This window comes from Halichoerus grypus, chromosome 6 (genome assembly GCF_964656455.1).
Source record: "Halichoerus grypus chromosome 6, mHalGry1.hap1.1, whole genome shotgun sequence".
Classification (NCBI taxonomy): Eukaryota; Metazoa; Chordata; class Mammalia; order Carnivora; family Phocidae; genus Halichoerus; species Halichoerus grypus.
In genome coordinates, this window is record NC_135717.1 from 34,467,884 (window position 1) to 34,494,555 (window position 26,672).

The 26,672-nt window shown below is 43.3% G+C and overlaps 1 protein-coding gene across 33 annotated transcripts in view; it reads right to left on the reverse strand.

Moving 5' to 3' along the window:
* Nucleotides 1-1,612: 1,612 nt before the first annotated feature.
* RBFOX1 (RNA binding fox-1 homolog 1) overlaps nt 1,613-26,672 on the reverse strand; it is a 1,991,091-nt gene continuing 1,966,031 nt past the window's right edge. For 7 of the 33 annotated variants that reach the window (XM_078074851.1, XM_078074848.1, XM_078074850.1 and 4 more), the window contains 3 exons: nt 17,555-17,607; nt 3,424-3,499; nt 2,822-3,071 (listed from right to left, as the gene is read on the reverse strand). In XM_078074851.1, coding sequence (XP_077930977.1) covers nt 2,924-3,071; nt 3,424-3,499; nt 17,555-17,607 — 277 coding nt within the window. In that variant the 3' untranslated portion in view covers nt 2,822-2,923. Of the gene's footprint in view, nt 1,886-2,814; nt 3,072-3,423; nt 3,500-17,554; nt 17,608-26,672 lie in introns of those variants that run through there. The other 26 variants (XM_078074844.1, XM_078074845.1, XM_078074837.1 and 23 more) reach the window with 13 other exon arrangements.

Below are 26,672 nucleotides of genomic sequence, written 5' to 3' on the forward strand. Positions count from 1 at the left end.
TGTGAAACTTTATTGATGGTTTAATATCCAACCGATCTTACTGCATGCACATAGGATGACAAGAGAAAGCTGGATCACAAACACTTTTTTTTTTTTAAGTTTTGTTTGTTTGGTTTTGTTTGAAAGCAGAGTTGTTAAAGCGGATTGGCAGGTTCACAGCGGTGAGTTGATAATCGACTGAAGGGCGTGCCACAGGACCTAGCTGTACACAGGGAGACTGACCTATGGCCGCGAAAACTACTGGAGGCGGCTGGCCGCTGTTTGTTTGTTTTTTTATTTAAATACAAAAACAGGAAGACCCGTGACAGATACCCCAACTTAGGTTAACTTGTAAACAGGACAACATGGAAAGAGTTCAAACAGAAGGAGTACAAACTGCAATTTTTCCGCGGTGTCACTCTGGCCCTGCTGCTGAGGTGGGTGGGGGGCGGAGCTTTGTTCTTGGGCGGGGGCGAAGAGGGTGGAGCCTACTTTTTTTTTTTTTGCTTCCTTCTGACAAGTGTCCTGGGCCTTGGAGACAGAACTAAAGATACTGGTTTGAGAGAATCCTTGGGGACCAGGCGGAGGAGGAGGGCCGGCTCTCACGGACAGAAAAATTGCAGATTGCTCACACAACACAGTCATGTTTCAAAAAGTACCAAGCTGATGAAAATACCATGATTATCTCTACTCAATGATTGCAATACTTGTAAAATGCTTCTATAAATCCGAATATGATTATCATGTAATTCCATAAAAATTATACATCTGTCTCTAACAGTTGTTCTACTTAGGCTAAAACTAAAGCTTCATAGACTGTTTCTAGAACTTAACAACTCCACTGCACAGATGTAAATTTTATACATTTTTTTTTTAACTGGTACAAAGAATTTAAGTTTTTATTACTTTCTTTTTTTGGAAAAAAAGAAAAAAATAGAAACAGTGCTTTTTATCACCTTTTTATTAATGTTATTTTTTTCCCTCCCATAATATAAAAGTCAGCAATGATATCAATAATTTATTATACTGGAAGAAATATAAAAAGAATGCTTGTTGATGGCCTAACTACCAGTTTTTGCCTAAATAACTAGCGGCTGGTTGAGAAGCTGAATACTACCAGGTGGAATGGTTTAAAGGGTGGGTTTGCACAGCTTCATTCAACTTGGATGCACAAAGTGCTTTTAGAAGCACCCCCTTAACAACATAACCTTTGGCTTGAACTCAATGAGTAACTTAGAACCGCTGACATATGATTGTTGGTGCAGTGGGTCGTTTGGATTCGTCAGTTACTATTTCGTGTTTCCTTTTAGCCCAAATCCCGGTCCCCATCCCCTAAGACCCTCCCACCCTTCTCCCGCTCGTAAAATAAAATAATGCAGATGCAGAAAAAAATGACTATTGTAGTCACTTACACTCTTCCCGGACAGCTGATAACCCCAGTAGCTTAAGATTCAGCATATATAATTCATTTACATGATATAGCACTCTGGATATGGCCCTAAACCAGTTTTTATTCATAGCTAGCGTCTCTCTATTTCAACCACAGAAACTCCTACAGCCAGCAACCAAACTACGGAACCTTCAGAAATTAAAGACCCACAATATTAAAATACACAGAACAAAATATCTGAGGTATAAGATAAAAAATGTAATTTTTTTCCTTTTTTTTTTTTTTTTAATTTTTAGAGCTGCTAAAATGATGTACTACTGCGTGTATTGCAATACCCAGGCCTCAGAAAGCTTCCTCTCTCCCCACATTGGAAGGTTTTAATGGTTTTGTCATTTAGTATGGAGCAAAACGGTTGTATCCCCCTCGGTATATACTAGCCTGCAATGAAGAAAGAACGAGACCCACATCATCAGCATGGCTCCTAGTCTTGGCATCAGTCAAGGGTGCAAAAGCATTCTGAAACAAAGCAATTTGAGGGGTGTGTTTTTTACATTTTCCTTTTGCAACACGTGGATCATCAAAAAAAGACTAATGTGAAAAATAGACACTCAAAAGCAACCGAAATGGAGGCACCCGCTACCCATCCCAGGTCATTCTCGGAGAACTAACGGCAGGACCAGGCCTGACCTCCCCCAATGGCTCTTTCTGCAGAAAATCCCTGCAAGACCAAATTCCGTTGGCCAGTCCTGCTAGAGAAAGACTCTGACACGGGCTGGGCAATGGAAGGGTTTGCCCTGTCTCATTTTGTTTGCTTGTTTGATTCATTAATGCGACATTCCGCCAGGCAAAGCTCGGTCTACACCAAGAGGCCGAACGTAGACAGCTGATGGGATGCAGCGATTCAACTCTCCTTTCCAACACATTCCTCAAGTGGGCTAGGTGTTGAGGCAGAGTTGCTGAGTGCAAAATCAGGATGAAAATTTAAATCAACTGCTTACTTGACTTGGCTCAACAACCTGGATGGAATTTGCTCTTGAGAGGGGAGTTTACAGATGAATTGCTTGATGTAACTGAGCTTGTGCAAAATAATACGTTTCCAAATCATGGCTGAATCTCTATGACCAAGCTCCAGTGACTTGTCTGGTCATGGCTCTAGATGGCTATGAGGTGGCACTTAACTATTTCCTTTTTTTTTCTAAAAGTATTGGCGATTCAAATGAATGCCTATGGGGATTTATTTTTAGGATAAGGACTGATATTCTTGATCCCAAGCAGAAAACTGCATGCCAAAAGCTTTGTAATGATTGCATACGCTCTCACGTGATGGGCACGTCTTACTGTACTCAAGAGTTTTAGTGCATAGAAGTTTGAACAAGTACAGGCAAATTCACCCCACCCTCACCTCCCACTTTTGCCCTCCCCCACCCCCACCCTTCCCGAAACAAAAACCCAGGCTCCCCCCACCCAAAAACAAAAGACAACTCCCAAACCCAGCTGATTCCTTCTAATTAATTCCTTATGTACTAGGCACACACACAAAGTGTGCCCCTCTCTCTATTTTCTTTCCTGGGCGACTATGACTTTAAACATGAATTGTAATAGGGGAGGAGAGGCAGTCAGATTCTCAGCTGCCTGACAGCAGAGGCCTGGAAGTGTGCAGCTTAGCTCCTCTGAAGTCTGTGCTGGGGCTGGAACCTTGGGGCTATGTGAATGAGCAGCAAGGGAGGGAAAAAAAAAAGAAAAAAAAAGTTCTGCATTGACACTGCATTCTGTTAGTGATGGATTTAATTATCAAAATGACTAATTATTCCATTAAGGTAAGTGCTCTGCTAGGTGAGACTTGCAAAATTAGAAATATAATAACTTACATGCACTACATTGCCAAGAAATTAAGACATTTATCAAGTTTACTGGGAGGATTAATGTGGCATTTTAGCTGCTGTTAGCATAAGAGACAAATTCAATTAAGGGAAAGTGCAAGGACGTCAACCGTCAACCCATACTAAGGTCCCAGCTGGGGGAAGGGAAGGGGAGGAGGAGGGACTGGTACTCACCATGGCACCAACGCTGTAGGTGGGGGCTGGAGCAAGTGTGTGGTGGTAGGGGTCGGCAGCATAAACTCGTCCGTAACTGGAAGGAAGACACGGGTGAAGATTAATCCATAATACACAATTACAAAGTCATAATCACAACCGTAAAATACAAAAATACCAAGACAGTGGGGAGGGGCCCTATCCTTCTTCAGAGACAGGGAACACGTTCCCATCTGCCACATAACATGAGAGAAGTCCAACTGTGTCCAACACATTCTTCTGTCCATTTACTATTGCTGGCGAGATAATAATGCATTTTCCTGTCTCATAGAACCGTGTCTACACTGCTCTCGGGGCTACCACGGAGCCTGAGGTAGGCAGAAGAAACAACTTGAAAGAGTGGTTTTACGAAGCCCAGTACCCACAAAGAACATGTCTTTTATTCTCAAGAGAGATGGTCTTTTCTCCTAATTGAGCTGTTACCAGTCAAGCAAGACAAGGTAGGTCACAAAGGGTAGAGCGGCCCAGTCGGTGCGGTTAGGGTCTGACATCTCAGAAGAGAAAATAACAGATGTACTTGAACAGGAGGACCGTTGAAGGGTCTGTAGGACCTTTCCCCCCACGCCCCCCACTCAAGAATTAGTCTGATTTGATTTTGATCCTATCACCCCAGAACTTCTACCTCATCAATCAATGGTCGGGTTCTGAGAAGGGACACGTTTTGAACAATATTTCTTGAGGACGAGATCTCATCTTTGAGTTTTTCTCTGCCTCTCTCCCATCCTCCTCCCTCCACTGCCATGTCTTCCAGTACAGGCTTTGGAATAAAAACAAAGAGATGGATGCCTACTGAATGTCTGGGACTGAATGCAGCAATAAAGCAGAAATTAAGGTTCAGGGAGTTTAAGTTACTTGTTCAAGGTCACAGGGCCAAACAGAGTCAGAGCTGATCCTTGAATCTCTCAGGGCACCCTGTATGCTCTTTCCGTGGTGTCTAGCACCCTCACTTGAATGACCTGGCAGATATCTTCTTGGAGACAGTTTGAACATTGGCCTTTTGGTAATGATCAAAGCTGAGGTGCATTAAGCTAGGTTAGGTTCCCTGGAAGAAGAGTCTGAAATGGAGATTCTTATGCACATGCTTTGTCGAGGAGTGCTTTCAAAAGAAGGGCAGACAGGCAAGCTGGTTGGAGAATGAAAAAACAGAGAAGCAAGGATATGGTCTGAGCTGGAGACTAACTTCTACCTGATCCTGTGAACTGCACCCCAGAGTTGATCCTATCTGGAGACAAGTGCATTGGTTTTTTAATGCCCATGGAAGTTAAGCGTGAGCTATGGGCTTCCATAAGGAATGGAGGATAACTTCTGGGTTAAAATGACTCTCTTTGGCAGTGGGTAGTTCTCTGAAGGAGGGAGCAGCTGTGCGCCATTAGCAGCCAATGCTCACAGCAGCTGGGGGATGCGGGTACCGGCCACTACATGGGATATATGTCCATTATCAATGGCTTGTGACTCTTGGACTTTCCTTTAGGGAATGAAGGAACAAGGCAGGAAGAGATGGTTTGTCTGCACTATCAACCTTAAGCTCACCTCCCATCTCTTAAAGTCTCATTTGCATGTATTTATATTCCTTTCCTTTCCTGTCTTTCCCCCATTTTCCTTCCAGTCTTCTTTCTCATGATTGGAGGATAAGAATGTACTAGATGGACGTCATGGAGTCTGGGACAGTGGGAAGAAGCTTGGGTGAAGGTTTTTAACTCTTAGGGTCCGAGTTAGACCCCAAATGGAAAAGAAATATTTGATTATACCAAGTTCTCCTCAGCTGTGTCCTACTCCTAAAGCCTCCTTGCCTATTTCAAAGGTCACTGAGCTCAGATAACCTAGATGAGGCCTTTTGCTTCAACACACAGTATTCTCCTGATCCTCCAAAGCAGGGACATGAATAGATGTTTCTTTTTTGAGGTGACCCTCTCAGGGAAACTAACAGTCAACCCCTTCTTGCTTTTCATTCTTTGGGACACCCTTGAGTGATTTGGCTCAATCAGATGGCTTTCAGTCAACAACGCTCCCTCTCTCTGGGAAGAAGAACAGATATAAGTCCAAGCCAGAGGGTGTATTAAAAGAAGAAGAAGGATTAAGTTTTTGAAGAAATCTTATATTCACAGAGGTCACCCATGAAAGTTGGGCCTCTGCCCACATAACTAGAAGTAGAGGTGAATAGCGGTAAAAGGACATGATATATGACTTTGGTGCTGATTTTCATTTTGTGAGAAAAGAGTCTGTCATTGGTCTAGAGAAGAAAGAAACCACTAATAGGATTATTTTGATGCACTTTCACCCAGCAAAGCTGGTCTTACGAACAAGACATAAAATGCAAAGATAAACTGAAAATCCTTGGGAATTTAGTAAATGATGCCAGAGCATCACTTATGATGATATTCCTTCAAAACGAGTATGAAAATGCCAATTTCAAGAAATTAATTTTTTTAGAATTTGGGGAATGGTTTTACTGTGGCAAAAATTTCCTCTTTTGAGGAGATAACATATTGGTAGTCTGAATGTATTCAATGAGAACGTAGCTCCCACCTCTTCCCTCCACATACTTTAATGGCAAATTCTTATTTGCCTATATAACACTGGGCAGAGCTTCAACCTTTGCGGAAAACCCAAGGTAACAATTTGGCAGTACTCTTTTCCAAGGCAGAAGAAAAATACAGCAGCACTGAACTATTCCTCGTAAATGAGCGGGCTCCTTTTCTCCTCGGGGTGACCTCTACCTTCAGAATCCGATGGTTTTATTATGATTAATAAATTTCATTTCCACAGAGGAAAAGGGACCATGTCAGCTCAAACTGAAAGCAAGGAGGCTTCTTTTCAAATGCTAATTTCTAAACACGCCCTTGTGTGACACTACAGTTTAGACACAAGGTTATTAGGGAAGACGTGGACTGGAGCGCGGCTCTTGCGGCAGAAATGCCAGGCACGTCAGCGACCTAATGTCCTCAGAGCTGGCTAAGCACAACCCAGAGGAAAGATGGCAATTCCCAGGGACCTCAATGGGAGTGATGGGGAAATGTCTTAACGACCGCCATGTTATGAGTGACCTACACGTATCATCACCCTCCACGCCACCCATCCCTTTGGCAAAGTGGGCAGTGATGCAGTCAGGTCATGATGCTTCCATGTCCCCACATCCCATCCATCAGAAATTAGAGATGAAATCTTCCAGGTGTCTACCTGACTCCATTCACGCTATTACCACCCTAACATAAGCCACCAGGATTTCATCAGAACCAAATCCACAACAGCCTTAAGTCTTGTCTCTTCGGTTCTACTCTTGCCTCTACAAACTACCAGCCACTTAACCTCTGTAGCTAACCCATCTACCATCTATCTATCTATTGTCCTATCCTGTCTATCCATCCATCATCTATCTAGTTAAATATAAATCTAAACATATCACTTCCATGCTTAAACCCCTTCAGTGGTTTTCCATCGATCCCAGAATAAGACCCAAACTTGCATGAGTTACCCCTGCTCGTCTTTTAATCCTCTCTTCCTACCCTCTGCCCCTTGCTCATTGTGCTCCACGCACACTGGCCTCATTGCTACTCCGTGAACACGTGCAAATTCATTTTCTCCTTACAGTCTTGGCACTTGCCTGCCCTTCATGTAACGTAGCAAGTCTCTTAACAATTTTGTTTACTTATCTCCCTACCTGGTTATTGACCCGTCCCGCCCCTGCCAGGAAGGTTAGCCCCATGGGAGGTGGGGCCAAGTCTATTTTGTTCACCTTTTTTTTTTTATCTCCAGCATCCACCCAAGCACTGGCCACAGTGCAGGTAAACAAAGGGCCAAGCCAACGTCACTGCGGGAGTAAAGGCACCGAGAGGGAGGAGTAAACAGGAGAGAAGACACTTGCACCCGTCCTTAGGATTCTGTCAGCAGCCAAGATTCTTCCAGGTAGGCTTTCTGAAGATTCTAGGTCAGCTGTTCCCAGAGACATTCAAAACCCTTCAAGATACTCAGAAAATAAGTTTCTGGGGACTCTGGGAATACAGAGTGTGTAATTTCACATCACCGCTGAGAGTTCACAGAACACGGGCCAAGATGCCATCAAGCTCATCAAAGCCCTTTAGGGAAAAGCCAACCAAACAATGAAATAGAAGATAACAGCTTTCCTGGTGACCTCACCATGGCTTGCGGCCATGCCATCATGAGCCCACCTTTTTTCGACCTCAGCAACAAGTGAAAACCAGGAGGCCACCCATGGTGCTAGGGAGAGCACAGGGCACGGGGCAAGAAGATCCAAGTTCAAGTTCTGCCATTGCAATGTCCTTTCTCAAAGACTAGGCAAGTCGCTCTCTCTGAGCCTCATTTTCCTGTTCATGAAGTGGTATTTTTGGGTCTAAGCCTTGTCTAATTCATAAAGTGCATGGAAAGAAACCAGGTACATTTTAGAGTCCAAAGCAGTCTACAGATACGAGATTACGATGCAGGGGATCTTACACAGAGTTTGCCAAGCCAGGCTCTCACTGCTGCCTAGACTTCTGGTCTGTAGAGGCAAGGGAAAGATTCTCTTCTAACATGATTGCATGTAGCTCTAGCAGTCAACTTACAGATACTTGTGGAGTTAAGCACTATCTAATTTATGAGTTACAGATGTAGTTAGAAGTGCTGTGTTTGAGCCTAACGTTATGTTGGAGTAAAATGAATAACTATGCTGCCCGTTGAGTGAGAAACGAGAACCTGTGTTTATTAAAGTGCTTCGTGAACTCTACTGACAGATGCAAATATTACTTATTATTAAGATCTGAATTTAGTTGAAACAAGCTGGATTATAATGAAATACAGTAGAGCTGTGTTGGTACCCACACCAGGATTCTAGCGCAGCGAAGTGATTTTCTTATAGGGACATAGTAAGAACACTAATTTCACTCTCTGTATTTTACTCTGTATATCTCAGTTAAGAGCCTTTATGCCTCCTCAGACCTTTATTCTTCCTGTAGCATCACTTCCCCATGCCTCCTGTCCCAGAGATAGCGGGGAAGACCCTGGGGGAGCAGAAGAGGAAGTGAAAAACCCTCACCCCCCAGATGAAGTTCCCGGTGGCGTGTAGCTCTCCTGGACAGCCGAACTGCAGCAACGACATCTGGAGGACTGTGCCCCCACCACACACACAAGTGTTGCAGAGTATGCTTTTCAGAATATGCCTTCTCATCCCTGGGGTGTCTGCCCTGTCATCAGAGGCTATAGCGCCCTCCTAATTATATCTAAGATACAGTCTGAAAGACATTTGGGAAAATGAATCCATGCCGGTCACACACGTACAACAGTATACAAAGGGGGTACCATACCATAACCCTGCGGTTCTAAGAGCCTGCTATTTGGAGAGCAATGGTTAAGCTAAGGGATATTTCCCTTCCCCTCCCTGTGGAGGGTCCACTGAGGTCTGGATCCCAGAATGGCTCGCCCTGGTCTGGGTGTCTGAGGCACCCCGTGAGAAGACAGAAGCTAACCTGCCCGGGAAGAGGGGCTCCTCATCCCACCCAGATGTTCATCCCACTTCAGCACTGGTTTTCCTGAGCTTTTCCAATGAAAAACCAAAGGACTTCCAAAAGAAAATCCTTTGGTTTTCATTGCTGCTGGGATAATCCACTGATTGATAGGTTGTTGCTTTCCCCTCATCCAGAAAGAAAGCATCTGGAACACCATTCCAGATCAGGCATTTTTTTGCGTTTGGGAAAATGCTCTGCTCTTGGCAATTGTCAGTGGCTGGAAAGGAGCTACAGCTAATATCAGTCAGGAAGAGGAAGAAAAAGAGCACATAGAGGGTATGTGGGCTTTGGAATTCCTCAGCTCTGCCCCAGCTATTGCATTAGTTCCTTCCCTGATCCAACTGCAAATCAATCCATTTTCAAAAATAGAGTGGTACAGGCATTTATATTTTCCAACTGACCCATCTCACACTCACTAATAAACATGCAGCAGAACATAGTAAGATGCCACAGTCCTACTGAAAGAGGTGGAAGACTTCTGACAAATCCCTTGGTGATTCTGGACTGCAGGATCTGACAGGTCCGCTTGGCTTGTGGGGTTTCTGTGGCTCAGGATGGAGACAAAATCCCTCATTTCAAAAGATGAAGGGAGGCAGCCCAGAATATGGGAGGCCGCAGAAGCCCTTTCCAATTCCTGGTTTGGGATAGCTTGAGCTACCCTGCAGATGAATGGGCTCTGACTTTCATGCAAACAAACATCTACCAGACAACCAAGAAGGCTCAGGGTGCAAACCCTCCTTTCTCAAATCGTAGAACATCACAACTTTAGGCTCTGTAGTCTGGGTTAGCATAACATGCACTGGTTTGAGAAGATCTTAGGATAGAAATGGTAATAATGGCCAAGATTTGGGGCAAATCTTTCAGGGTCATTCAGAGCAAAGACAATGAGTTAATCTCTGTCCACTGCAGAGAGACACGGAACAGCTGGTGCCAATCAACCTGTTCCCACAGGAAGAAATAAGAGGATTCACAGGACCTCATACCACACATCCTGGATTGCCACAATAGGGGAAAAATCTTGAAAGTATTAGGGTGGGAACCACTTGAATGTATTGGGAAAGAATTTAAAGAGAGATGGGTTAGAAGGGGATGTTCCCGTTCACTTTCGTATGGAGAGTCGTCTGAGGGCTCAGTGGCCTCAGTGAACATATCCACTAAGGAGACACTCCTCTTTGACTATTCTAGCCTGTCCTAGCTTTAGTCTAGATAATGACATTTATAGACCATTTGTCTACAAGTATATATTTGTAGACCATGGCGGGGGGGTGACCAAGCTTTATTCTAAAAGCTTCTCAAGATACACGGGAGAGGATCTTAACCAGTCCCAGACTCAAAACATCTATAAAACCACTTCAAATATAGCAAAACTTCCCCAAAAAGACCCAAGTAGAAATGGAAGAAATTCTCCAAATGAACAACATGAAGTCATCTCAACTTGACTCTGACATTTCTGAATGTTGCTCACTTCCTTAGCCTGGATTTGAACTGATCACCTTCCCCAATCACTTAATACATTTTTCAGCCTCATGTTTTCTCGGCTCAGAACCAGTGCAGAAAACATCCTCTGGACTCTTTCGCTTCTAAACAGGAAACCGTAGAGTTCGCCTATCCAAACTGTCACACTTCTGAACTCTGTATACGTAAGTTCACTTGTAACACCTGTAACATCTGAGAAACAGACCACTCCACCCATGGCAAATCAGATGGCATCTCTCCGTGCAATTCAAAACCTCTTTCAATTCTGAATCCCGACAGATCAGGTCTGAGATAGGAACCTTGATTCTGGATTCATCAGAGCAGAGTAATAGCCACTACCTGGGAGTTGAGAAGACACAGTAAGTCCTGCTTTTGGCCATAATTCCTTCACTCTGGAATGCCTCCTCAAATAAAAGACCCATAGCCGTGCTCTCTGTAATGCCAAGCTCAAGGCCATCCTCCTCATAGAAAGGCTGTTTCACCTTCTTTGTGTTTTGACAACTGTTCTACCAAAATCACTAAGAAATCCCCATCATGCTTTGAAATCAACATGGCCCCCAGGTAGGGTTCAGTCTACTGGGGGAACCACAAAGAGTAATCTCAGAAAGTTTATCTCCTCTCTGAGCCACGTCCTCCATCTGTGAATGGACGTCGTGGTGCATTCTGACTGCTTTATAAGGCAGTAGTGAGGTTGATATGAGGGTTACTGGTTACCAGTCAGCAACCAAATGAGTGTCAGTTATTGCTGCTTTCAAGGTAACATTGCCTTCTCTCTATCCCAGATGGGGTCACCACACTAAAGCCCATGGAGTACATGTGTCAGAACTGCCCCTGAGGTAAGCATCTGGAGCCCCCATACACTATGTAAGCAGATCAGAGATTCTGAGAGGTTAACTAGCAGGGTGAGAAGAACGAGCAAGTGCACACACACACACACTATACTCTCACTTGGAGACAAAACACAAAGGCAGGATGCACTGCCAATATCCAGATTATGTCACAATATTTTAATTCCAGGTGAGTATCCCTCACCTCTAAGAGACCAGTTCTTGGGGCACACAAACCCTTTCAATATTCATTTGAACAAAACGAATGAAAATCTAACTCTGGGATGGTACTGTCCAATAAAAATATAATGAGCCAAAGATGAGCCACTTTAACTTTTATAGTAGCCATATTAAAAAAGTGAAAAGAGGGGCAATTCATTTTTATATATTTAATCCAACATATTAAAATAGTACCATTCCAGTGTGTAATCAACTTAAAGATTAATGAAATATTTTACATAATTTTTGTCCTAAGGTTTCAAAATCTAGTATGTATTTTATACTTATAGCTCATCTCAATTTGGACCAGCCATATTTCAAGGGCCCTATAGCCAAATGTGGTTATTGGCCACATACACTATATGGCTATACTGCAAGCACAACTCTAGAAAAACCTATCCTGTGTTCTCCTTACCACTGAAGGGGGAAAGATTCCTGATTGATCAGCTCTGTAGTTCCTAAAGAATTAGGAGTTACCTGGGAGAACTTGTAAGAATGCAGATTTTCAGGCTCCCTCTCCAGACCTATAAATCAGAATCTCTGGGGCAGGGACACGGAAAGAGGAAATGGATTCCGCATTTTTAATAAGTTCTGCAGGTGATTTTCATGCACTCTGATGTTTGATAACTGCTGTTCTATTTTTTAATTCAAATTCTGCACTGATATAGCACTCCCTCACTCAGGCTAATTCAGAACTATCTGGATATCTTTAATTTTTATAAGTAAACTCATAGAGAAATTTTATTTTTATAAGGTATGACTATTGCCTGTAACAAGCTTTCAACTATGCCTAGTGCACAGCAAGCTCTCAATAAATGGTATAATTATTTTTACTAAGTTCCTTTGCTTGTATGTTCCCTGAACACCCTGCACTCTTCTGTTATAATATACATCACATGTTATTGAAACAGACCAATTAACTACAAATCAATTTACTGCATGACGACTTTGCTGAATAATCAAATCACCAAAATGTAAGGAAGACAATTAGATAAAGTTTGCCGAAGGATCAATTAGGGGAATGGCCCATTTGGAAACTTCTAAATATTATCTGAGGCTGTGTGGATGTGCGAGTGTGTGTTTATGTGCCTGTGTGTGCAACATACATGCGCAGGATGGGCGGGATAGAAGGGTGGAAGAGGGTGAGGACACCCCACGTGGCCATGAACTTGCTTCTAATAATTACTTCATAAAGTATATAGCAGCCCGTTCACAGGGGATTGTTTTAATGGCTTTGGCCATTCATTTGGCCAGGGCTTTTTTGCAGACCCCCACCCTTACCTAGTGTCCAGTACTCATAGAGAGCTGGGAGTGTGTCCCCAGGTTGGAGTCCCATGCCTCTAAGACAGTGCTGGCCCAGTGGAGGAGGCCAGACTTGCTGCCAGACAGAGACCCAGCCTCCACCTGCACCCCATAAACACACAAGCATGCATACACACTCTCTTGAGCAGGCGGCAGCTGGGATTCAGCAGCCAAAACAGCTAGTTCAAAGTTTCTGGTAGTTTTTAGGGGATGGCTTATCCATTTTTAGCCACTGATTTTCAGCAAAAGAAAGATTTTTGGAGAACTGACCCGGAACACACATTGCTTGTTTAACCCTATCTCCCGGAATACGCAGAATGCCCCCCAGCAAGGCAGCTGCTTCCCATCATCACCCTGTCCCTGCACCTAGACTAGTCCCCAGCATGTCAGAGTATTCAACACACACCTGCTGCAGGAAGGGGACGCACCAAGTCAAATCAATACCCAGTGGAATAGCCATGTGGAGAGCTGCTTAGTTCCCTTAGGGCCCCTCAACATTTTAACAACTATGCTCCCCAACTCACTAGTTTTTTAGGAGCAAGATAGCACAGCTGAAGAGAGCAGGAGGACTCCATCTGGAGGCAAAGGTCAACGGTCCAAGGTCAAAATACAAGGAGCACGTGGGGGCAGTGTGGTCTAGTGGAAAGAACTTTGTCATCAGACGGACTCCATTGGGATTGGGGCCAAGTTACCGAAGTCCTCTGAGCCTGAGCATTTTTTTTTTCTTTTTTTAACCTCTAAGAGGAGGAGCAGGATAACAACTATCTCACTGAGCTGATGTGATAAATCTTATGTGCATATATGCACACACACACGTATATGCAGGTATCTATGTATACGTAAAATTTATCATGCTTGCTAGCACACAGAATTTGCTCAAAAATGACAGGAAGTTATTGTCACACCCTGGAGAACTCAGCGAAGCCCGTTTGAGGGACAAGGACTGCAGGGATGGAGGGCTCCCGCCTCATGGCGACAAGAAGTCTTAGCACTCCATGGAAATAACTGACGTACTCCTGGAACAAGAGGGAGAGAGTGGACATTTAACACGGACCGAACCTCATCCACTTCTAATCTGCCGGCCTATCTTGTTTGTTCTCCGGTCAAAATACAGCCCAAAGCCAACCACCTTTTTGGCTCTTCCAGCACCATCGTCCTAACCCAGGCCCCTGCCACCCCTCCCTGGACTGCTGTAAGAGACTCCCAACTAGTGCTCCTTCTGCTCTTGTCCTTTGGCGATCTGTTCTCCACAATGCCGTCTAACTCATCATTAAAATGATAAGGCAGATCACAGCTGACCCTCCAATGCCTTCCTACCACACTTAAATCTTGAGTGGTTTCAAATTCTCCAAGTCCTCATTTGTCCTGAGCCCTGGTGGTCTTCCTGATTTGATCTTGAAAACTCTTGACTTGTACTCATAGGCTGTGGCCTTGCTGCACATCCTGATGAACCTGGCCACCTCAGGCATGCCTCAACCACATGGCATTTGCACTTGCTGCTTATTCAGCCTGAAATGCTTACGATTCCACAGTGCCGTACCTGGCTCACACCCTCACTTGATTCAGGTCCCTCCCTGCTCAAACGTCACCCCCTCAGAGAGGTCCTCTCTGCTCACTGAGCCTAAAGTAACATTGCATCCTATTTTCTATCCGGCCCTCTGCTCTTTGATCATTATAGCTGTTGTATAACTTGCCATGCAAGTTTATCACATGCCTTTGCATCTACACGTTGGGTGTCTGGTCTCCACTAGAAGGGAGGCTCTTTGAAGGGAGGCTTCTCCTGGCTTATTGAATGCTATGTCCTGAGGGCTCAGAACACTTGCTGATACACAGTGATGACATATTAATGAACTGAAATGAATTTCTAGCTGTTCTGCCAAAATCACTAACTTGGCTTTTCAACCTTCATTCGAGTATAAGACCCATATTCTCCTTCTACTACAATCACTAGCCCATCCTGGAAAAGCTCCAGTGAGTCACAGTGGCAGGGAGACCTCGAGTCTGAGAAGGGAAAATCACCTTGTCCCTTTTGCCATCTCTTGCAGGATCCAACTCATGAAAGGTTCTTGATGGTACAGAATGAGAACCCCCATGCATGCTGGGGGTTCAGTGCTGCAAAGACCAGTTGCCAGAGACACCCACATGAACACTTTGTCTTTCAGGAGCAACCAAACCAAACGCAAAACCAAACAACGAATACCAGTGCTGGAGACACTATTGAATAAGAAAACAAATACAGTCTCACAAAGTGCACATGCGAACGAGAAAAGTTTCTTCTACGCGGCTAGCAAAAGCAGAGTCGACATTTTGGCATCCTCTCCAAAAGACCCAAGTAAAAATCATCACTTTTCCTCTGGGGACAGGAAGAAGACCCCTTCAGTGCCACAGATCCTATTGTCTGGCGATTTTCATCTCACATCTTTACCCCGAGCCACTGACAAAACTGGACAGATCTGCCTGACAGGCAGCTGTGTAAGAATAATACGCCCTTATAAGAATTTCAGTTATAAAATCCATTGAGCCCTCAAAACTGAGATTTTAAGTGTCTTGTTGATTTCTTTCTTCACTTAAAAAGAGAGAAGTTGTCTTTTGTCGAACACTGAAATCCAGGAGACACCAGGATTCAAGAGACCTGCCCTAAGGGGTGTTGTTCTGCACGCGGGGATGGTGTTGTTGGTTAGAACAGGGGTGCCCCGGGTTCTCCCAGGCGCTCGGAGACTTCGTCGAAACCATGAATCACAACCTTTGCTGACCGACCGATTCTGATTTTCCATATTCACTCTATGAGGAGGGAGGACTGGCTGGGAGATAATTTGACATTTGATTGATATGGGTATCTCCTTTTTCATGCTTGGTTCAAAATTCAGAGTTCAAATTGAACCTTATGAAGCATACAACGTATTATTAATATGGCCATCAAAGCAACAGGGATATCTCTCTCAATTTGAAATCTGATCAATAGCAATTCATTAAGAATCTACTGAGCAGCTGTCCTAAATCAGATAAGGTGGGTGAAAACACGCACTCTACCCAGGCAAACTTTGATTATCTGTGGCCTCTTTTAGGAACAGTGTGTGGACCACTTGCTTACAAGGCAGGGTTTGTTAAGTCACGGGATGAAATCAATGTCTACCTCTTAAAGCTGCAACTTCGCAGTGTTTGATCTATGATGTCAAAATATAACCTAAGATACAGCGGGACATGCAGACATTTTAAACAAGAGAGGTGGAGGCGGTAGAAGGCAGCATGTCCACCAATGGCATCTATTCACATTTTAAGCCAACATCCCTCCCCACCCTGGTCAGTTACCCCTTCAGATGCATGCTCCCTTTCCTAGGTTTTGAAGATGTCAAATGTCTCTTGCATCCCAGGAACATTCCCTGCCACCCCCAGCTACACAACTATCCACCTTCTACTATTAAGTATTAGTGAAGTGTTAGGGATGTCACCACCTCTCACAGGGAGAAACCGATGTTTGAGGCTAGGAGTTGAGGAAGGAAAATAGGGGAGCCCTTACCCAAGGGGTTTTATAGAAATGGAGTAAGCTGTCGCTTTAAAATATAAGCATGCATACCTCCTGAACTCCCAGGGTAAGACTTTCAGCCATTAAAAATATGGAGACCGATTCTATCAATGAAACCGGGCCGTCCTTTTGCTGGAGACATGTTCCTAGCAAACTGTCCTTCCTTTAGTTCCTTCTCACCAAAGACTCAGTAGGGAGTGAAGCGTTAGCAAACAAGCCTTCATTTACTGTTCCATTGATAAAATGTGATTGGTAGCAGATGAAGTTCTATCTGCAAGGCTCTGTGTAATGTAGGCTTTTGAAGGGCATTTCATACTCAACTACATGTTCATGAGCTGTACAGTCCTCCCTTGTTGGCTAGAAGCAACATATTGGTAAGATTTCCTAGTAATTGTTTTGGTCAAAGTTCAGGCTTAAAAGCAACAAAACAAAACAACCCCAAAATCAAAACAAAAAAACCAAAACCAAAAAACCCCGAATCTGTTGGCACTCACCTATCTTGACATTTAATCAAGTAATTCCATGCTAATGAAAGTCCAAACATAACTGTTCTGAACCACATCAAAGCAAAAAGACAGGCGTTATTTTGACGGACACATCATGTAACTGTGCAATTTCCATTTGCCAATGCCCTGATTCCAAAAGCAGAAGACTTTGTCTCTCTAAATCCTGCTACTTGTAATAGGTTTTAAAAGAAAGGAGATGGAGGATCTTTGATTAATAGAATGAAGATCCCCTTCTCATGAGACAGAGATAATTATATTCTCCAATGCCTCTAGCTTTCTGAATTCAGTCTTTTATAACCAGTCATTCAATAAAGATCCCAAATAATTCATATATACATCTGTGTGAACCCAGGCAAAATACGTCAAAAAACATACAAGTCACACGTATGTGTCCTTAATCTCCCCCGTTCAGCATTTTAACATAAGAGCACTGCTTATACCGTGATCGTATTGTGGCTTCATTCAACATAGTCTTACTTTTCTAGATCATGTATCATTAAGACTGGAAATAAAATATCCAAGTTAGCAAAATGCCTAGTATCTTTTTAGACAGCGGAGCCTGAAGGCTTCAGCTATACTCCAAAGATATATGGACTTTGTTTCTGTTTTGCCTTTTTTTTTTTTTTAACTCAACTTTCTAGAGTGACCAACTGCAGCATGTGAAGGAAAAAAAAAAAAGAGAGAGAGAGAGAGAATACTGAGCTTTGGATGGATGCATCAAGAAGTAGCAATGTTTGTTACCTGCAGAGGTGTTACAAGAAATTTCATCTGCTGCAACGAAGACGAACTGATTTCTGGAAGAGAAGATAAAATTCACAATACTGCTCGCTCAGGGGGAAATGTGCTCTCTGCCAACTGGGTGAATGTATTCAGATGCGGGGAGGGAGGGGTGCTTCGTTCGAATGGATGTTGCAAGGAAATGTGTGGATAAATCTCAGACCTTGAGAGTTTAGAAAGATTGTGAAACAGGCATGCGGGGACCTCGCCAACGGAATCATGGTGATGTGAGAACGGGGGGCCATGTACACACTGTTGCACCGTCATATTAATACTAAGTGTTACCAGAACGTCATGCCAGGGGATGTTGCTAAGGCTAGGGCAATTCAAACTGTGCTTGGATGTCTGCGCTAAACGGAGACTACATTTAAAGAAAATACGGACGGTCTGTTGGGGAAAAGGGGATACTAGCTATGAAAATCATAAAATTCCAGACTCTTTATTATTGTGGTATAATATCAAAAAAATTTTTCTTTAAAAGGAAAGAAAAAGAAATGCTGTCATTTCAGAAGAGAATGTTACATGGTATCATGTTATAGATAATAATTTCCTCACCAAACTAGGCTGGCTACATAAAGAAGGTAAGAGCACTCATCTATTGGAATAAATCCTATCTTATCAAATTATTTTTAATGATGCCGTATTTAAAAGAAAATTAAAATGGAAAATGCCATTTTACTTTGATTTAGTAAATCCGGAAAGATGATAAAACTCTCTTAAGATGTTTCCAACTGTGGCATTTGCACAATGAAATGTGTTCTAATTCAGACCTACTGTTTATTTCTCCAGAAATAAGAACGTCTGTGGGAGGCAGATTATAAAAATGCCCCCAGTGAGATTGGCTAGGCTCTTAAATGTCTCAAAATCGGCAGTAGAGAGTCTTCTGGTTCTCATGTGTTAGATTTTACTGTGCATATGAATCATTAAGAAGCAAGATAAATGCATTTTTTGGGTCTTAGTTTGATTGGTCTTGTTCAAATGTTTTAATGCTTCCAAAAGTATCTAGTGATTGAGCATTTCTTAAAACATCTTAAGAAAGTTTTACTGTTGCAAGACGTACACCCTGGAATATAAATAGAGCTACCATTGGAAAATTCACTAGAATTTAGCATCCAGTTGAAAATTCTAGCCATTTCCACACCAATGAAACCTAAACAAAATTATACATGCTCTGAGAATAGTATTCCGTATGTTTCTCTTCCACGTAACAAAAGGCAGCCAAGTTCATTTATCACCTCTCTTAAAAAACTAAAAGTTAGTGTTCCTGGATTTCTGCTGTCTTTTTGCTTGGACACAGACTTTTTGAGCCCCACCAATATCTGGCTTCAAATTTCTGAGGTTTGAGGAGCAGTACAATTAATATCCCTGAACATGAAGATGTTTGGGTTGAATATTTGTTTTGACTTGTTTACCTTTGACTTACTCAAGGGGCAGTAAGATATGGACACCCCAATTACATGTATGAGATTGTTGGATGGGCCAAACAAGCACTTGGAAGGACTTCTTTTATAGTATGCCCACAAGGAGAACACTACCATAACCAAGAGTGGCCACCTGGTTTATCCAGAGGGGCAGGGTCTTTGGTATAGCCATTTTCCTATTTATGGGATGGGCCTCATTAGTTAAGTAGTTCTATCCAGTACAGACCCTATAATCCTAGAAGACTCTGGCACCTTGCATCCCACTTCTGCATTTTCCCTAAGGAACTGTCCCACCTGCTAGACATTAGGAAAACCATGAGAGGCAACCAACAGAAGTAAAATGATGATTGAATGAACAGGGAAAACTTGTAAGAATGCAACCTACAAGTATGTTTATAAAGATACTAGACCTTTAATTTAATTGTACCAGAATTTTAGGAAATATGATGGTTGTCCTTCACAGCACTCTTCCTTGGGACATGATACACTAACTCTGAAAAATAATGCTACCATTTCTCCATTCCCTTCTCACTCCTCTCTCTCTCTTTCTTGGATAACCTATATATTTTGAATTTTTTTAGAGAGTCTTTGTGATCCCTGAGCAAAGTTCTGAACAAAGGGGATGACTCAAAGAGTTGGCTTAGAAGTCGGCCGACTGTCAAATCAAATGTATGTCAAAGCATAAAGTTATCACCAATAATGATATTGTACGCGATAGGCCATGGCCTTTGCAGCAGTGCAAAAAAGGAATTATTAAAGAGTACTTGCAAAAAATAGTAGCCATTTGGATGTATCAATTCTATACTGATTTTTTTTTTAAATTCCACATAAACATCCAGAAGATTTCCCTAACATTTCAGAAAACTGCCTATGGAGCTCGTTAATTCCATGGAGTCAACTGGCATGATCAGCCCTTGCCCCACTATGCTACCCTTTCACCAACTGATTATGAGTACAGTGAACAGGAAATGCCTGCAAATTATTGCCTGGGGAGGGATGTCAGGCCAACGTGGCCCACATGTGAAGCCAACAGAGGAATCTGGGTAGAGTTATAAGGGGCAGGTTTCATGGCGATGTCTCTGTCCACTATGTTATAACATTTTTATATACGGTCTGTTTCTCCCCACTTGACCTTTAAGACAAACGATCTATCTTAGCCCATAAATGGATCATATGTGACCCTCTCTGTGGAATCATTTACCCCAAATGACCAGAGAGGTATGATCAAAGAGATTAATGATGTAGCTGGGAAGTCAGCTCTCCCCAAGCAAGGTCAGGACGAACTGAATGACCACAGCAGTGCAGGTACACTCCGGACAGCGGGCTCATCTTTCAGAGCAGAGAGGAGGCTGGTACGGGGCCTGACCCCTTATGTCAGTCCTAGTCTGCTCTGCACTCTCAACATAGACTGAAGAATTTAAACTTCAAAAGCAGTTGCACTCGACTTTCAGCAAACTGGTTGTAGATGCTAAAGTCTGGCCAAGTAGATCTCAGCCTTGGCTGCACATGGTAAAAACACCTGGTGCCCTTCTAAAATTCCCAGTGACCAGGCTGCACCTGAGATCAGTTAAATGGGAATCTCTGTGGGTGGGTCTCGGACACTAGTAGTTTCTAAAGAGTTCCAGGCGTACAAGCCAAGGGTGAGGGCCACTTGTCTAGCTGAATGGTTCTCACCTGCCTGCTCCCTAGACTTATAAGGAGAGGTTAAAATAATGTGAATGCTGAGGCCCTTCTCCTATGGTCCTAGACTAACTGGTGTGGGGCAGGGTGTGGAATGAGGTAGTTTAGGAGATGCTCGGCAGCTGAGTCTTCTATCAGCCACAGCTGAGAAGCACTGGGTATGGCACAAATACAGAGTGGAAAGGGAGCTGAATTACTGAATTTTTTGCAGCTTTTGCTTCTTTTGTAACTTCCATTTTATCACCCACCATGCTAGCCTCTTAGGCAACCTAGCTGTGTAGCTGCTGAGGATGTAACCACAGACACACCATACATGGCCCAGGAATGGTCCCTCCTAGTTTCTGGAGGCCTTCGGAGAGAATGGATGTTAAACCTCATTTTTGAAAGCGAAGCTGGTCTACAGTGGCCACGATGTCATGCTCTCTGTATCTGCTTCCTCCCCTGTTCCTCTTCTTTCATCACCTCCCATGGGCAAACCCAAGAGCATCTTTGCTAGGTCTTTCCACTTTCCTTCTGAGTCTACATCTAATTCTCTTTACCAGTTTTTTCAGCTGGAATTTTTTTTTTTTTCCAAGCCCTCTCTCTACTGGAGAATTTCTCAAACTTCCCTGAAGACAAGAATTAGCTAGAATGCTTGTTAAAAATATACAGATGTCTGGGTTTCAGCCCTGACCGCCTGAATCAGAACTTCCAGGAGAGAGGTCTGATCATCTATACATTTGGCAAGAACCCAGGCCTGGTTATTGACCAGCTCTGGGGGCCTCATTCGCACTGTCCTAAGTGGCTGGTGTTCCTGAAGAGAATCATGGTCCCAGGTAATTCGTACCATGGGGAAATTTGGGAACACTGCCGAGAAATCTCCTGCAAGTTCATTCCCATTTTCATTTCAGAGCCCCAACTTTTCCCAGGAAGACTGTTTGACAGGGGGAGCCTTTGTGGGAGGAGGGAGGATTACTAATTTAAGAAAAATAATGAAATGGTTGATGACTGAGCACAAGGGAGAAGGCTACGTTTGTCTTGAGTCTTTGCAGTGTTGATGCCAAGAAGCCACCGGCCTAATGTCAATGGAGTATTTATCCATGACAGGTGGCTGCCAAGCCTTGTATCTATGCATTAAGTGATTTAATTTTCCTGACCACGCCTCTTCCTATCCCAGTCTTTACACACGAAGAGGCGGAGGCATAGCAGGTCAGGGAACACGCACAAGCTGGTAAGTGGTGGTGAAATCTGAACATGGTTGGGTTGGCTCAAGACCTGACTCTTATTCACTCGCTAAGATTGGGCTCAGGGGCGCCCTCGTAGGGGTACTGAGTCAGCAGTGGAGGGTCACGTCTCTACGGAGGGACTTCCTGATACTGTCCTGAACCTTCTCTTCCACCCAGACAAAACAATACAGTATTTGGATTCCCCTTGGAGTATGATGTTAATTGAGGCTTGAGAGAGATAATTATATTCTGCTTTAACAACTTGGGATGTGGAATGGCATGGGCCATGGTCTTTCTCTCTTTTCATTCTATTACCAGACTTCATTATGTTTTACGACGGTTTTCACAGACCAACCATCTAGACTCTGAATCTGACTCAGCTGGTGGTACATTTAAATTAGTCCTGTGACCTGCCATATCATCCTTCTATCCCACTTTTCTTCTTAGGCTAAATCTCATCTCTCTGCAATTTTCTTTCTTCTAAAAATTACCCACAGCTGAATTCTAAGAGACAAATTAAAATAGTAGCCAGCCAGTATTGCTGGAGGGAATGTGAGAAGCCGGGTTTCAAGAGAGAATAAAACTTGTGGCACAGGCAGGGGAGAGAGGAGGGAGGTCAGACGGGGAATGTTCTCCCATCAGAGAATGCCGGTTTTAAGTTTCACTGTTAAATATTCTGGTGGCTTCTCATTCTTTGGCCTCTTAATTCTCTTATGTCACTATTGTTACAGAAAACTCGGGGTGGACATCACTCAGGGCAAGTTTCTTCTTGTAGCCAATGCTATGAGTATTGAATCTAGCACGCACGTGCACACACACACACAAACACACAAACACACACACACACAATGTGTTTAAAACCCCCAAGGCTAGCTAGTAAAAAAAAATCCCTAGAGCCTTAGAAGTTGTTCTTCTCCTATGGTAGATTGCAGTCAAGATGCCCTAAGATGATAGTGGCACAAAATCAAATTAATCCTATCTGTAGGTTCTGGGGCACCTGCTGGTTATAAGGCAGAGTTTCTCAACACTGACTGCCTATTACAAATCAGCTACTATATATATATAGATAGATAGATAGGTAGATAGATAGATAGATAGATTTTTTTTTTTTTAATGAAATACTAATGACCAGGTCCACTTCCCAGTCTTTTAAGTCAGAATCTTGGAGAGTGGTTCCCAGGCCTGGGTATTCCCAGAAAACCATTCCGGTGATCCTAACGTGCCAGCCAGCACCGAGAACTCACGTTTGACTGTATGAATATTTCTTTGAACTTATGTTCTCTATCTCTGCAGGAAAGAGAGCTGTGTTCTCTGGTTTTTCAATTAAACTGCACTGGTGTTGACTGCCACAGTTTTTAATTATTAATACTTTAATTTTTGAAAATTGTATAATAATTATATGTATTGTTTAATATATTACTTACACTTAATTTTTTATAACTGTGCTTACCAGGATGCTTCCCTTTGGACATGGGGGATTAAGGCATAAATGCACACTAATCGGGGATTCTTGCGGTTCATATTAAGAAGTTGCTGGAAGGGTCATATGGAATCCCGCCATGAATGTTTTCTGAATAGTTAAACATAACATGCAGAAGTAAGGTGCTTCTATTAAAATTGTTCTTGCTGACTTTACTAAATAGTTTACTCATTTTGCTCTTTGAATCCTCAGATGGTTAATGAGGGTTTGCTACCTGCCAGGCACCCAGCTAAGCCATAAGGATAGGACGTTGTGCTCCTGGCCTTTAAATCACTGTGGAACATCTCTACTGGGCTTGGCTGCCTGGAAGCTCATAACCTAATTTATATTTCAGTTTTACTGCCTAGAAAGCGGGACTTATTTACTTGGGATCAGTATTTTAATTCCCTCTTCCCTTCCCCACTCAGTTCTAAAACTCGAGGATTATAAAAAGCCCATTCAAATTTATAGTTTCCCCTGCCCTGTGGTTATTTCTATTTCTATTTTAGTTTTGAATTACGTGCACTTCCAAGAGGCTGTGGCGAACTGTAGGATGACATGGGGTGTAAACAAACCAGCGAGCAAACGAACGGACAGACTATAGAATCCTCTGAACGGGTCTCTCCTGATCCTTTTTATCTCACGTCCTTTCACATACATGTAAAAACATTTCATTTAACCTCAGTTGCTATTGCTAACATTATGTACATTAAAAAAATAAAAGTTTAACTGGGAAAGGAGAGAAGTGCTCTGAATCTATCCCTGATTTGAATATTTGAATACTTCCATCCAAACTTCTGGGTTTCAGAAATTCAAATCCAAGTACATCTCCACTCCCTGGAGACTTTGAGAGCAGTCCACTTCCGTAATTTTCATTTTTTCAACCTTGAACAATCTCCATGGTTCCCACTACTTTTTTTTCTCAGCTAAAAAGAGAACTAATGGTGAACCTGGAAGCCCTGCCCTGTCGCCTTCCTGGGCCTCAGTTTCTTCATCTGGAAAATGGAAACAAAAATAGCACCCCTTAGATATTGTGTGTGTGTGTGTGTGTGTGTGTGTGTGTGTGTGTGTGTATTTTGATGAGAACATGAATGTGAAAAGACTTTATTTGGGGGGAAATTGCCATTTATTTTTTTGGCTGTGTATACTCATGAAGGATAGTCATCTTCTCTCCCCAGAGAGAGAAGGCATTTGTGTTTTTAAGTGCTGGGCTTCCAGGGTTTTAGGCCAAGAGGGGGAGAGTGAAGAGCCTTTTGAGGTTACAGGTCCTATCAAAGGTAGGCGGGGGCCTCCCAGAACACAAAATCTCACCTCAGCTTTGGTTGGGCAGGATGAAGAGGGGCACAGAGGAACCCTCATGAGAATGAGTTTCTGATGCACAGTTAGAAATGGGTCTGGCCAGTTGTAGGAACAGCTACATGTGTTCTCTTGGGGAAGCAGCTCTTGTATAGGGGAAAGGAATCCCGGGCTTAAGGAGGTCGGTGTGGGGGTGGGAGCATAGGGTGTCCAGGCTGAGGCTCTGGAGGCTGGAGAGGCCACACTGAGGTCTGTGCCCACCTATGAGTTACATGCAAAATGGAGTTAGTGTGATGGTGGGAAGGTCCAGAACCTTACAGATCCCCAGGGGATTCTGATAACCCACAACCACCCCAGACAATGGACTTCTCGCCAGTGGCAATGGGAAAAGAGCAACCTAGGCAGATTTGGTGTGACTTTTTGAAAAGGAATTCTCTGTAGAGCAACTGGTTGTACCGCAATCTACAGTACTGGAGGTGTAGAGGCTGGGTTTGTGCGGGGAGAATGGGTCATTGTTCCTATGATGTATCCCTGAGCTCCTCCACAGACAGGAAAGAGCAGGATGAATGGAAAGACAGGCTGTTTGAGCTCATGATTCCCAGTTGCTTCTTGAAGGTGTAGAATCTGATACAACAGCACTGGGGTGGGCTTAAGATTCTGCATTGCTCACAGGCTCCCGGGGAGGCCCGCTGGGTTGGTCTGGGAACCATACTTTGCAGAGCAAGGTTCTCAGGACCCTCACAATGAACCACCCCAATCTTGAAATTTCAGAACAGACTCAGGCAATCACTCTTTTCCTGTCCTTTGTTCGTTCTAAGTTTGAGATGGAGAAATTGAAGAAAATAATACAAAGAATAGCAGAGAAGCAATCTATCATTCTGGGAAAGCTGTGGGGCTGACAGTGTCCAGGACACGGGTTTAACATGCCCCCACGCCCACCCCCTGAGCTCACAGTCCACTAACTAGAAGTAGCCTGCACACTAACTATGCAGAAATGGTGAGGAAAATAAGCCCCTCGTCTTTGAATGCAATCTAAAGTTTCAAATGACAAAAGTGGACCACGAACAGAGTCAGGGATTGAGGGGATGATTGAAGCATCCAAAAATCATGGTCTTCTTTGTAAAGGGATTCCATGCCTGTAAATGCAGTGGGAAGCGCTGATCTGGGTTATCAGATGTTGGGTGTATTTCTATAATCTCAGGGCCAAAGCATTTCCATTTAAGAGATTAGGATAATTAAGGGAAATGGGTGTTTAGCTTTGATTATGTCTCATCCCCCCCCACAATCTATTGATCTATTCGAACACTCACACATCCTAATGCGGCAAGAATAAGCCCAGGAACAATGACAAAATTGATGAGTTAGTTACTCCTTACAGACGCTCCCTCAAGCTTTCGCCTCCAAACTACCGTCTAATTCCTGATAGTTGTCCCTACTGTATAAATATGTGTGTGTGTGTTAATTAAATACGAAATACACTATGGTTTTGAGGAGAATTTAATTCCAGAGGAATCAATCACTGTGATTCATGCCAGGGAGAAAATCATGAGAAGTCATTTATTTCTGTCTAGTGACTTCATAGGCACGTACTGCACACAGATACGGAAATAACGTAGAGGCCACACTTAGATAGAAATCAGTTCTACTGGGAAGGAATGTCAACTTCTCTTCATAGATACAGGGTCAGAACTTCTTTTGATAACTTTAAAGGGAATACTGGAAATTTTTAGTGAAAAGTTACCTCTCACCCCAAAAGATAGCACAGTGACCAAAAAAAAAAGGCAAAGAAGGGGAGCGTCTTCTGTATATGTCATATTCATGCACTAAGATTGTATTGTGTGTCTGTTCTTCTCTCCTTGACTGGGATGTTGCCTTCCACAAGGAGAGCTCTGTATTTGCAGTGGAAATGGCGCTCCATGTGCGCCTTCTCGTCGGAGGCTTCTGACCTGCCGCTAGAAAGTATCAGGCTTTCTCACCTGCCTCGAAACCCTTCACAGCTGAGAGATCCTGATGGTGCTACT